General features: G+C 40.5%; 1 protein-coding gene across 4 annotated transcripts in view; it reads left to right on the top strand.

Annotated features, from left to right (window-relative positions):
- The window catches only part of OSBPL9 (oxysterol binding protein like 9), a 57,307-nt gene extending 44,830 nt beyond the window's left edge, over window positions 1-12,477 (top strand). For 2 of the 4 annotated variants that reach the window (XM_039556581.1, XM_039556583.1), the window contains 16 exons: window positions 615-653; window positions 3,282-3,375; window positions 3,847-3,948; window positions 4,394-4,553; window positions 5,243-5,355; window positions 5,617-5,735; window positions 7,060-7,145; window positions 7,384-7,558; window positions 8,594-8,678; window positions 8,962-9,072; window positions 9,454-9,517; window positions 9,632-9,772; window positions 10,657-10,735; window positions 11,104-11,195; window positions 11,579-11,714; window positions 11,810-12,477. In XM_039556581.1, the coding sequence (XP_039412515.1) occupies window positions 615-653; window positions 3,282-3,375; window positions 3,847-3,948; window positions 4,394-4,553; window positions 5,243-5,355; window positions 5,617-5,735; window positions 7,060-7,145; window positions 7,384-7,558; window positions 8,594-8,678; window positions 8,962-9,072; window positions 9,454-9,517; window positions 9,632-9,772; window positions 10,657-10,735; window positions 11,104-11,195; window positions 11,579-11,714; window positions 11,810-11,884 (1,671 nt within the window). In that variant the 3' untranslated portion in view covers window positions 11,885-12,477. The remainder of the gene's footprint in view (window positions 1-614; window positions 654-3,281; window positions 3,376-3,846; window positions 3,949-4,393; window positions 4,554-5,242; window positions 5,356-5,616; window positions 5,736-7,059; window positions 7,146-7,383; window positions 7,559-8,593; window positions 8,679-8,961; window positions 9,073-9,453; window positions 9,518-9,631; window positions 9,773-10,656; window positions 10,736-11,103; window positions 11,196-11,578; window positions 11,715-11,809) is intronic. The other 2 variants (XR_005602553.1, XM_039556582.1) reach the window with 2 other exon arrangements.
- The last annotated feature ends 222 nt before the right edge of the window (window positions 12,478-12,699 follow it).

The following is a 12,699-nucleotide window of genomic DNA, read 5'->3' as shown; positions in this document are numbered from 1 at the left end:
AAGAGATTTGACTTAGTGTTCAGTAAAATTTATGCTGTTGCTGTACATTAAAACTGTGCTGGCTGTAGATTGGCATTAACTGGTCTGCTGCTCATGTCATTTTCCCTGAGGACAGATGTTTTCCATACATTGCCTGCTCTCACATATGGTTCTAGGCAAAAAAACCTCAAAATCTGAGATAGTAAATAATTGAAAAGCATTTTAAAATCTAGTGGATGCCAAAAAGCAAAAAATTAAAACCTTTCAACTTACTTTAACTTCTGCCTTTCTTGTGTGTTAATCACAGAAATTGAGAACTTCATCTTTCAGGGACTTATAGGAGCTGCAGAGCATATTTTGGGGAGCTCTTAGGTATTTGGGAAGCACCCATATTGTAAACCATAATTGTACTCTGCAGTGCAGAAAGGATATTTTTAAAACTCATGTGGACAGGCCCTCAGAAAATTCTGAGCTTCAGAGGTGCAGTGAGTGTGTGGAATTGTGTCTTCCAAGTTTAGTTACTGTATCACGTGATGAGGAACATTCCTGAGGGAAACTCACTGATCTTGCTTAGCACAGAACTGATAAGTCATGCAAGATTGTTATGTTGATATTTTTAACATTTTTTCCTTAAGGACCAAAATAATGAGGAGAAACACGCAGATGGACTTATAGTAAGTTTAAATCTAATCTTTATCTCCTTTTAATTCTGCAGACCATGTGAACAGAGACCTGAATTTCCACTCACTTTGCAACATGCTTCTTCCTTTCTCTAATTTACTGCTTCCAGTGTCTTGTTAAAATTCCTGTTGAGTCCTTAGCTCCTGAGGTTGGCTAACACCCTTGTCTTTAGAAAATAGCGTGGTCAGTTTTGTATGGAGTGTCCTGAACAGCAGTGTTGTGACTGAACACATAGATAAAAATCTGCCATGTGAACAGATGAAAGGGAAATGACTGGGGTAGAAATAGTTTTGTGTTCCATCTGAAGTATCTTTGTGTAGGAAATAGATCTGCTCTCCGTGTGCTTCAAATAGTTTGTCTTTTCTACAGTGCTGCTCCTTTGATGCAGAGTTGTGTTATGTCTGTCTAAGCAATGTTTCTTCTTTAATGGAACTTCTGCATTTTTAATGTAACTTCTGTCGTTCTCAGTTTTGGTCACATGTGATTTCTCTTTCTTTGTTCTTTTTTTGTCACTTGAGTACATTTCAGATACTTTTAATAGGAGATTGGTCTCAGTAAAAACTCTAAAAATCCTAATGTGTTTTCATTAGAGCTGACAGTAATTCCCTGGCCTTAGTTGTCTTCCCACTAGAAACAGCTTTAGCAGTAGGATTTTCTGGTGTGAACCTTGGAGTAAAGATGCACATGCATATTTCAGTTTCATGCTTATCATAAATAAGGTGAATTATTACGTGCCCTGCAGATGTCACATAGTTCAGGTCTTAGTATGAGGGAGCAGGTTCTGTGATATCCCCTAGAAAAGAGAAGTTCTGCAGGTAGACACTTCCACAGCCACAGGTGACCTGCACATTTGGTCTGCAACTCAGAAATTTCACAGAGATACTGCAGCTTAATATAGTCTGAATTTGATTAGCCACTGATCTCATTATCTGTGGGCTGGCTTAGACCGGGGAGGAAAAAGTATTTCTGTAAGAAAATATTAACCATGGATCAGTGATTGTAAAGTCTGAAATTGTGATGCTGTAGAGGTCAACATCAGCTTGGGCTAAAGGTCAGGATTTCACTTTAACCTTAGGCAAAAATATGATCAGTGTTTGCTGCCATGGTGGGATGGGTCTTGTTTCTGCCTGATTGTTACTAAATTGTTATTAAACTCGGAGTAGGAAACTTTCAGGTCTGCCTTCATCTGTTTCTAGCCCATGAAGGCATCCCTCACAATATCCAACAAAAAACTCCAGTTCTTGTTGCACTATGGAGAATTGTTTAAGGATGAGGTTGCAATCCTGCATACAAATTCAGAGTTACTTCTTTCTTTCCTTTATCACACCAGTTCTGTATCAGGTGGATTATTAGTTTCCCTAAAAAATAAAGAAGACATATATAGCAATAGCATCCTATATATCATATGACCATCTTGGGTTTTAAGTCTTAACTCTTAAGATGGGATCATAATTTTAAGCTGTGAACTCTGTGGGACAGGGGCCTTCCTGTGTTTAATGCATATTCGACAAGTAGGTGGAGTAATGGGTAAGGGGCATCGGCTTTATGCTGGACTGCAGTGGAGTAAGAGCACATGTACTGGATTATTTTTATATTGGTTAGTAACACCAATGAAAATGTAGAAAGCTACTTTTATGCCTGATTTAATGGGCTTTTTTTTAGTGATAGGGAATAATAGTTCTGTTTTCAGTTAAATAAATTCTGTGCTATAAAAAAAAGAATAGAACTCTTCACTGATTTTTAGAGTCATACAGTGTCCTGAGTTGAAAGGGATCCAGAAGGATCATGTTGTTCCAATTCCTGCACAAGACAGCCCCAAAAATCACACTATGTGTCTAAGAGCATTGTCCAAACATCCAAATGTAGGATAAAGTTCAGAATTTCAGGTAAACAGAAAAGGAGGCAAGAAAGAAATCTGCTGTTTGTAGGAAAATGGGAGGAAGGTTAAAATGAGCCTGTTTCCCTGAGTCTGAATGCAAATAGAAATTAATGGGCTCAAAGTAGAGGAAAACAGTTGTAGACACTTCCTTTAAATACTGCCCTAAAAAAAAGGGTAGGGATGAACATACTGACTGCATTTCTGAGCAAACTGAGCAAAGATTTTCTTGGTTCTGACTGATCAAGGGATTTAAATTGCAAGATGTTTGGAAAAGGGTTTTATGCTCTAAGCATGCTGATGATTCTTGTTTTGATTTATGGGTTGATCTGCTGTGGTCTGGACAAATCAATTTTTGAAAAAAAAAAATTTTGAAAATACAGATTACCTATCCTAATTTTGGCCAGATAATTTGCATCTAACTTTCCGCTCTTTGCATGCAATATTAATTAATGGACATTGGAAGGCATACTAGAAGCTAGAGCCTGAAATAAGAATTCTTTATAGGACGCTTCAAATCTGCAGCAAATTCAGCTTAGTGTGCAGTCTGTGTAAAGAATTAAAATATTACCACTTTGAAAGTATTTCTCATGTCCTCAACTGTCAATTTGTGTTTTACTTCCTCTCTCAGGAATTTGCTCTCTTGCATTTGGGCATTTCTTGTGCTCACAATGTTCTTGCTATCTGTACTTTATTTTATTTTAATTGAGGAAAAAAAAAAAGTGCTTTTCCTTCTCTTTCCTAGAGCACCATAAACCCTGTGGACGCCGTGTATCAGCCCAGTCCCTTGGAGCCATCGGGAATCAGCGTGATGCCTTCCCAAGCCGTCACACTTCCAGGTAGGCTGGGAAACAGCCACGAGCTGAGCAGTAACTGCAGTGCAGTGGAGAGGGGACAGGCTCTGTGTCACACAGGACAGGGGCACAGTGCATTCAGTGCTGCACACTCAGCTCAGAGGGGCTGAGGAAGGGCAGGAGCGGGAGGCACGGAGCATCCTCAACAATCTGCCCCTGGTTCTGGGGATAAGCTGATGTCTTTTACTTGCTCTCTGTTACTGGCTTGCATTTCTAACACTCTCTTTAAAAATGAAACTATAATTTTCAGAAAAGGCAAATGCTTTCTAGCTAAACAACTGCATTTTTTTTTAAATGCCATCTTTGCTAAATAATAATTGCTAGGTAAAAGTGATGGCTACACGTTTTTCTGTCTGAATGGTTTTTATAGAAAGTGGTTTAATTTTTGGAGGTGACGTTAAATAATGTGGAATCTTCTTTTGAATTTTGGGGTTAACATATCAAAATATCCCCTAGAACCTGCTCAGTTGTGCAAGTCAGAGCAGCGACCCTCCTCTTTGCCAGTGGGACCTGTAGTAGCATCGCTTGGAAATCAGACTCCTACACCAAATAGTACAGGTACAGTTCTGGGTAACTCTTACTGAAATACAAGAAACCCTGTAATTAGTTAAGATAACAGTATATTGGCATACATCTTGCGTTAAATCAGCACCAATTTCAGTGTTTGGTTAAAATCAGTTATGCTGCTCTTTCTCCCCACCATGTGTACACAATATGTACGAGTGTTACCAGCTTCCCTTCATGTCTCCAGCATTGCAAACTTGCAGTAACTGGGGAAGAGATGTCCTTAAACTTTACTGGTATTCTGTGCTCTTGATTTTCCTTGTGACCTTCCTTTTGTTATCTGTTAAACTCAGTGTGAACCTGCCTAATCATTGCTTTTAATTTTGTGAATTCCTCTTCTGAGTTCACATCAGTCTTTATTGATTTGAACAATTCTCACTGTAAGTAGATTTTGAAAGAATTTGTTTTTATTGAGTCTGTAATTTTTCATACACCACAGGGAGTGGGCAGTCAGCACCTAGCAGCAGTCTCACCTCTCCAAGCCATGTCAACCTGTCTCCAAATACAGTCCCAGATTTTTCTTACTCCAGCAGTGAGGATGAGTTCTATGATGCTGATGAATTCTACCAGAGCAGTTCTTCCCCAAAGCGATGTATGGAGTAAGTAGCTGACAGTGTGCAGTGTGTGCTGAATGCAGTTTGTATCTACAAGAGCATGGATTGTCTGCTTGCAGAAATTGGTTAAAAAAAGGTGGAGGAGGCAAAAAAGCCACTTTGTGTAACAGAGTGAGATTACCCCCTGCCCTCAGCCACAGACAGCTGTCTGCGAGGGAGGCTGTTTCTTCCTCTGCTCCTTCCCATTCCATCAGGTATATGTTGACAAACTGTTAATATAAACCAAACTTTGGAAGCCCCCAGCTCAGAGCTGTAATCTGAGACCATGGTGCATTTCATGTGCATTTGCTGCAGCCTTTGGTAAATGGCCAGTTCCCTCTCACATTTACTAAAAGACATTTTTTGAAGTTGGTACCCTTTCCCCAAAATCTCTATCTACTCTTCTTTTTCTATTAATTGTAGAATTAATTTTAAGAGATGCTACACATTTCAAAGAGAGATTAGTCAGCTGTTCTCAGCCTTCAGGTGTTACCTGAGGCTGCAGGCTGTCCCATTCCTTCAGCGACAATCCATTCTAAGCTTTCTGTGAATTAGCATGCACCATGTATATTAATGTCTGTCACTACACATATATTGATGTCTATCACTTAATTCCTTGTCTGTGAATATCAAATGACAATAATTTGGTCTGAATTACTTCATTTGAACTGTGAGAATTTGTTACTTTTCTTTAGTTCTTCAGGGTCTGCTGCAGTCCTGACTCGGAGCAGCACAGGGAGCAGCCTGAAGCGTCCGGATACCACGGAGTCCCTCAATTCTTCCATGTCTAATGGCACAAATGATGCTGGTAAGTGGCCTGTGTGAATTTTCAGTAAGGAGTTACTGATTGTTGATCTGTGTATAAGCTGGGTCAGTACATGCAGGATTTTGTATATATATGTATGACAAGGTACATATGGGAAGTGGTTTATCTACTGTTTCTTTACTAATGGAAGATTGCTGGACTGTAGGATTTAAACCCTGTATTTTTTGATAGTTACATACATGCTAATTAAGTACAGTCTGTTCTTGAAGGCTTAGAGGAAAACAAAAGCCATTGGTCTTTCAGATCTCTTCGATCCTCCCGACGATCGAGAAGATGATGGGGAAGGAGAATCAGTAGAGGAGCATAAAAGTGTTATCATGCATCTCTTGTCACAAGTGAGATTAGGCATGGATCTAACCAAGGTAAGCTTGCTGGTGTTCATGGGGATGGGAGGGGGAGTAGACCCAGAATTCTGTGTGAAAGAAAGGTTATGTAATAATTTAACTGCTTATTTGTTTGAAGAGCTGGTTAAGCTATAATCTCTTTAGCATGGTATTTTTGAATTGGGGTTCTTACTGGAAGGGGAAAAGTAGCTGCAGAATAAGTATATCCAGAAGCTAAAATCTGTTTGGGAAAATAGTTTGCTATGAAAGTAGCTGTTTGTTCTCTTTGCACCTAATTCTTGGAGTGCTTGTGAGGCTGGCATAAGGGGAATGCTGAAGTGTTACTCCTGTCTTTAGCTTCCTAAAACAAAGATCTACAAGATCCCAGGGTGTGGTGACATTCAATAAAACATAAAATAAAAGGGGGAAGTAATCATATAGTGAAAAGCACTGCTTAGTTGGGATCTTAATGAGTGGATAAGTTGCCCCTATGTTTTGAAATGCTACACTTAGGTCTGGCAAGGAAAGGGTTGGATTCTTCCATAAATGAGATTCCTGCTGGTGTCTGTCTGAGGCTGAATGAACAGCATTCTGAAGGTGCTGGACTTTCCAGGCAAACTGGTTAAATTTAAGCAAGTAATTCCAGAATGAAAAAGAGCAGGAGAGATCAGTCCTATCCTTAAGTTTCCTTAAGTGGATGAATTGAACTGTCCAGCCTGGAATGAACAGTAGATAATAAGCAGATAACACTTCTCTGGGGAAACAGCCAGCAGCTCACAAGCAAACTGCTCAGGGTTTCTGGCAGTTCTGAATAGGAATTGATCCAAACTGTGTGTGCTCTGGTAATTCCTGGAATAGCTGAAAATTACTGATCTCAAGTTAGGCTGCCAGGAAGCATCATGAGCATGTACCTTGTCAGCAACAGTAATTGACAGTGGATCCCACTGAGCAGATCCACAAGAATGGACCTTTGGGAGGTAGGGAAGAGCTTAACCTTCATCTTGATAGAGACACGTAACAGGATGGGACTGCAAGTGAGTGTTTGACTGGAACTGAAAATTGACAGTGTTCACAGAGATGAAACTAAATCATCAGTGATACTGTAATTCAGAGCAGCTTTTGGTGTGCTCTGAGTGGGACTAGAACCCATGTAGGATGAGACTGTTCCTCTTGAACCTTGGGGTTTGTAGAAGATGCCAGCTGACCTGCATACGTCAGAACTCATTGGTGAGCTCGAGCTCACAATCAGCTTAGAGCACACGATGCTGTGGGGGCTCTGTTTGCTATTTACAGTGAGTACAGTTGGCTTTTGTACAGGATATTCAACTACCTTTACCTAGATGAGTTGTTTTTCTTCACTCAGGTTGTTCTTCCAACGTTTATTCTGGAAAGAAGGTCGCTGTTGGAAATGTATGCTGACTTCTTTGCACATCCGGACTTGTTTGTCAGGTATTTGACTTTGGACCAAGAGCATTCACTGATTCTCATACTGGTAATGGCCCTCATGGGCTGCCAGAATTTGGTAGTTTTGAAGAATATTGCCTGGATTTTGATTTAAACTTCAAAACCAGTCAAATCAGTCAAACTTCTAGTTGTAAAACAATCAAGCACCCATAAAACTTTCCCGTATCCAAAGTACCTGCTTATATTTCACTTGGCCTGTCCTTTTTTTCCTCTCTCTCTGTAGCATTAGTGACCAGAAGGATCCCAAGGAGAGGATGGTTCAGGTGGTTAAATGGTACCTCTCAGCTTTCCACGCAGGAAGGAAAGGGTCAGTTGCTAAAAAGCCTTACAATCCCATTCTGGGGGAGATCTTCCGATGCCATTGGGTGTTGCCTGGCACTGAAGGTGAAGATGACATGGTGAGTTTCTTGTGGTGTGGATTTTGGGGCACACAGTGCAGAGATGCAGCGCAAAGCTTTGTTAAGTCACTGACTGAAATGGATTATGCTGTGCTTAAGTAGCAAATCAACAAATTGTAGTGATTTCTTGAACTTTCCCCCTTCCTTCCTTGTTTTCTTTGGACGAAATACAAAATAATCTTGCATAACAAAATTTATTGTTTTTTAAAGAACTACTTGACATGCTGAAAATGTCCTTTTTCCCTGAACTGTTTTGTAGCACTGATTACTAACTCCTTTCTTTCCAAAGTTCTGATTATTTTGTTTTTTATTTCTTAAATCAGTGCAGCCTAGTGGGTTTTTTGTTTTTTTTTTTTTTTCTTTTTTGGCACCTCATTTAGGCTTTTTGCCTTGGGAAATTGCAAATGATGATGTGGGAAGTGCTGTTGTAGCTTCATGTAGCCTCAGTGTAATACCTCTAAGTAAATGTGATTATTTAGGTATAAACCATGTGATTTTCCCATTTCATTTGCTTGCCACCAATTTGTTTGCTCAAATCTTGTTTCTGAGGTGAATGGTTTCACTGCAATTTGCTGGCATAAAGGCAGTGTTGTATTTGGGCTTCCATTGCTTCTAACCATGAATTAATTACACTTTGTGTTCTTTGCCACAGGAAATGAATATTAGTTTATGATTTTGTGGTACATGAAATCTGATCATTATTAATACGCTGATCAGACTTTTTCACAAGCAAAAAACAAAAACTATTTCTGCCACTTAAATATTATTTTGTAATTGGGTTTATACATGAGTCTTTCAGTTTAAGTGTTTTATTTGGGGACAATTAAACCAAAGGCATTTATACTTAAAAATAAGAGAGTAGAAACTCTATCCTTTAGAAAGCGTCATAGTTCCAGGACTAAGGAGTTATTCCCCATCAGCAAACAGGCAAATCCATTAAAATCACTGCAATACATTTTTAGAAGCCTTTAAAGATGGAAGCATCCAGTGTTTGCAGGCACTGTGAGTGATGGAATCCTCTCCCCTGTCACACAGGAGCCAGTCTCAGAAGGACCACTCCCCTGGGTCAGTAAAAGCAACGTCACCTTTGTGGCAGAGCAGGTCTCTCACCATCCTCCAAGTAAGTCCTGACAGTGCCTTTGCCAGCAGAGGTGGCAGCTGGAGAGGGGTGACAGTAAAATCAGCTCTTGGCTTAAACCTTGGATTTCCACTTTCTCTTCAGATTTAAAAGCTGAATATTTATGAAAGCTGAAAAATTAGAAACTGCTTTTGTGAGAAGCTAATTGCAAACTCTGTTGCCACTTAAGTGTGAGGCACCTGGGGATATTTTGCAATGAATGAACTTGGAAACAATGGTATCAATGTCTTGTGCTGCTGTTTTTAATACCTACCTCTTTCTTCAGTTTCAGCATTTTATGCAGAGTGTTTTAGCAAGAGGATACAGTTCAATGCTCACATATGGACCAAGTCCAAATTCCTAGGAATGTCTATTGGGGTCCATAACATAGGGCAAGGTATGTGTGTATAAATTGAACAGCAGAAGAGAGAAACTTAAGTTCTGCAACTAGGATTTTTCATAGAATAATTTACATAAAGTCATTGTATTAAATAGAAGGAATGGTTGAATTTTTGTTACTAGAGTTGATGTATCTGGGAATCAGAGATTCCTTCCACACACTCTGTGTGCTGAAAGCAGTTCTGGCCCAGTTTTTCCCAAAAGTACAGCCATCCCTGCCTCCTCCAGAAGCTGGGCATTCTCAGCATCCACGAAAAATAAAGCTCTTCACATTTCCTTTTCATGGCACCTTTTTTTAATGACATATTTCATGAGACCATTATTAAAAGTTTTGTAGAAGCTTTGCTTAATGTTTTTTAAATCTAATTTTCTTTTACAGGGTGTGTTACATGCCTAGATCATGATGAACACTATATTTTGACTTTTCCTAATGGCTATGGAAGGCAAGTAAATGCTCTAATTGGTATTTTCATTTTTAATGCCTTGTAATGTTTCATGCTTAGTATTTATTGGTCAAGAGCTTATAAATGTATGCATTTATACATTTCTAATTGCAGGTCTATTCTCACTGTGCCATGGATAGAGCTTGGTGGGGAGTGCAGCATTAGTTGCTCAAAGACAGGTTACAATGCTTCCATTGTCTTCCACACAAAACCATTTTATGGAGGAAAGAAGCACAGAATTACAGCTGAAATTTTGTAAGCAGCTTTCTTCATCTCACTTCTTCCTTCCTTAAATGCCAACAGTTTTAACAAGACAATCAAGAGTGTAAAATACTGAAACAGCAACACCCAAAAGAGCTTAGCTCATGATTACCTGTCATGGGATGCCATTTAAAGCCAAATTTGTGAGAGGAAGCTGCACACGTCTGTGTCCTACTTTATCCTGCTTGAACACATCCTCAGCTGAGTCCCAAAGGGAACTTTGCTCTCCTGAATTATCAAAAGTGTCTCCATCATTGCCTCTCCTAAAAATACAAAGGCCTTGGGATACTGTTCAGGGTGTGTCAGTTAAAGCTCTGCTGCAACCTTTACTTATTTTTATCTGGGCTTTGGTGGATTTTGGTTAAATCCTGTGCACATGCCCAGCACAGAGAATTCAGTTGAGATTCCCATCTCATTTGGAGATGTGCTGTGATGTCAGCAAGTGGATGCTGACAAAATGAGGTTTAACTTGGTTTTAAATTGTGGCTTGACATTGACAGATGCCATTTAAAAACTGGTGTCTTGTGTTTCCCAGTAGTCTGGGAAAGAATTGGATTGTGAAACATTTTTAAGCTTAAACTCACCACCCTAAATCTGTGTGGAAGGCCTGTAACTACTTTCCTAAACTCTAAATGCAGATCCAGCCCTCAGGCAGGGTCTGTCTCACCCTGATCAGCTCTTCCTGTTAAGGTTTATGTAACTCATTCATGCCAAACTGCTCCCTTGTAAACAGAACCCTCCTCTCTTCTGTACTGGGCATGGACACTTTGAGGGCTGATACAAACCAGACTGTGCAGCAACTAGGATGAAGTTTTGATCCTTTAGGATTTTTCAATTGCTGTAATACAGCTGAGAAATGACTGTTTGCTTCTCTTTAGTTCTCCAAATGACAAGAAACCCTTCTGCTCCATTGAAGGAGAATGGAATGGGGTCATGTATGCAAAGTACTCCACAGGGGTAACACAGCTTTCTTTCTTTTTTCTCTTTTCATCAGAAATAGAAGATTGTACTTAAAAAGGGGGTTTGGGGTGGTTTTGTGGGTTTGGTTTTTTCTTTTAAACAAACATTAATAGTTGGAACCTCCTATGAGGCTGCCCAAAAGAATGCTGGGCAGTCTCCAAATGAACTGGGGATAAAAGTCCTGAAGTTACTTTGTTTATTTATTCTTAAGGAAGCTTGATTTTTATACAAGAACACAGAATCTAAAGAATTACTATTTTTCACGTATTTCCTGCTAACCAGTGTACTAGAGTGTGAGGGTGTATAAATTTAAGGTCTAACTGAAGAACTGAATAGGTTTATTTTTTTTCCATCTCCCACTCCAGGAGAATGCTGTCTTTATAGATACCAAGAAAATGCCTACAATTAAGAAGAAGGTAAGGAAATTGGAGGACCAAGACGACTTTGAGTCTCGCTGGTAAGAACTTCAGTTAACTGGGAGCATTAAGATTTTGTTTTAGTTAGACTCCAGTTTGCAGTACAGGGACCAAGGGTGCACTGATCCAGGCACTGCATGCTCTGCTCTCCCTGAGCCCAGGTACAGGCAGGCTGGGGATTTAAGAAGGAAGAGGAGACCTGGAGTTCTCAGTCACATCCTAATTGGGATCAAATGTTCAGGGAGGTCTGGAGAGCTCCACCACAGCCTCCTCCCTCCTGCCATGACAGCACAGTTGTGGTTCAAATATCCTGGGGGCTTTCCTGCCTTTTCTCTAACATGAGATCTACCTTTAGTCACTGCTATGTCTCTAACTTGTAGCACTCTGCTCCCATAAAAGTCTCCATTGCCCTTTCTCTTTCAAGCTTGTGGAAGGATGTAACCTACAACCTGAAGATCAGAGACATCGACGCAGCCACGGCTGCAAAGCACGCGCTTGAGGAGCGCCAGAGAGCTGAGGCCAGGGCCAGGAAGGAGAACGAGACCCCGTGGGAAACAAGGGTGAGCTTTATTCCAACAGGGCAAATTTCAGCCTGCAGCCTTTGTGCCTTTCTGGCTGAGTCAGAAAAAACTTACAGCTGCCTGTTCCATTGCAGTTATTCCATGAGGATGGGGAGTGCTGGGTGTACGATGAGCCGCTGCTGAAGCGCCTCGCTGCCAGCAAGCACTGAGGGGTCCTGAGGCCAGCGAGCGCTGGAGCCTGAGCAGAGCTGCCAGCGGAGCCCAGGCAGCCCCCAGCGCTCACCAACGCCCACGGCCCAGCCCCACCCCTCCAGCTGCAGTGGTTCCTATCTCAGGGATACTGGACTTACTGAGACAGACAAGCAATTCACGAGAGGCTGAGCAGCTCGGGGCAGGGACTGGCTCTGGTGGCGGTGCCCAGGCCCTGCTCCTGCTGCCTCTGGAGCAGGGAGAGGCTGGGCTCTGGAGCACAGACACTGGATAACCACTGTGAAGGCCACGGAGGTGGGAGCAGTTGCATAATATTCCTGGGTCCTACATATTTAAAAAGCAAGAAACAAAATGCAAGATGTCATTTAAATCTCGCTGATGTCTGCAGTGTGTAAATATGAGGATTCCTCTGATGGGACAATTTGTTAGAAAAAGCTACATAAATGTTATCTTCCACCTGTATGATAATCAAATCTTTTGGCATTTCAGTGTCTTGCCCAAAATAACTTTGTTATTTTGAGATTGAAATGTAACCATAGATAATTCTACCCAGTGCATCTTAAAGCTTCATAAAATAGATTTTTCAAACTTCTCTTATGGACTTTTTATTTATTTCATAATAAACCTTTGCAGCAAGACTGTTTTTCAGTGAGTCATGATAAATCGATTTATGTGAAATTTATGAGCATTATTTATTTTTCCACTGGAATAATCCTTGCAGCTAAATCTACTTCTTAAAAGTAGTTAATGAACTAGCAAAATGAGCATTTGCAGCATCCACAGAACTTTTCTGGATTCTGCATCCAGCCTGGCC

This window comes from Corvus cornix, chromosome 8 (assembly GCF_000738735.6).
Source record: "Corvus cornix cornix isolate S_Up_H32 chromosome 8, ASM73873v5, whole genome shotgun sequence".
NCBI lineage: Eukaryota > Metazoa > Chordata > Aves > Passeriformes > Corvidae > Corvus > Corvus cornix.
This window is presented reverse-complemented; position numbering and strand designations above follow the sequence as displayed.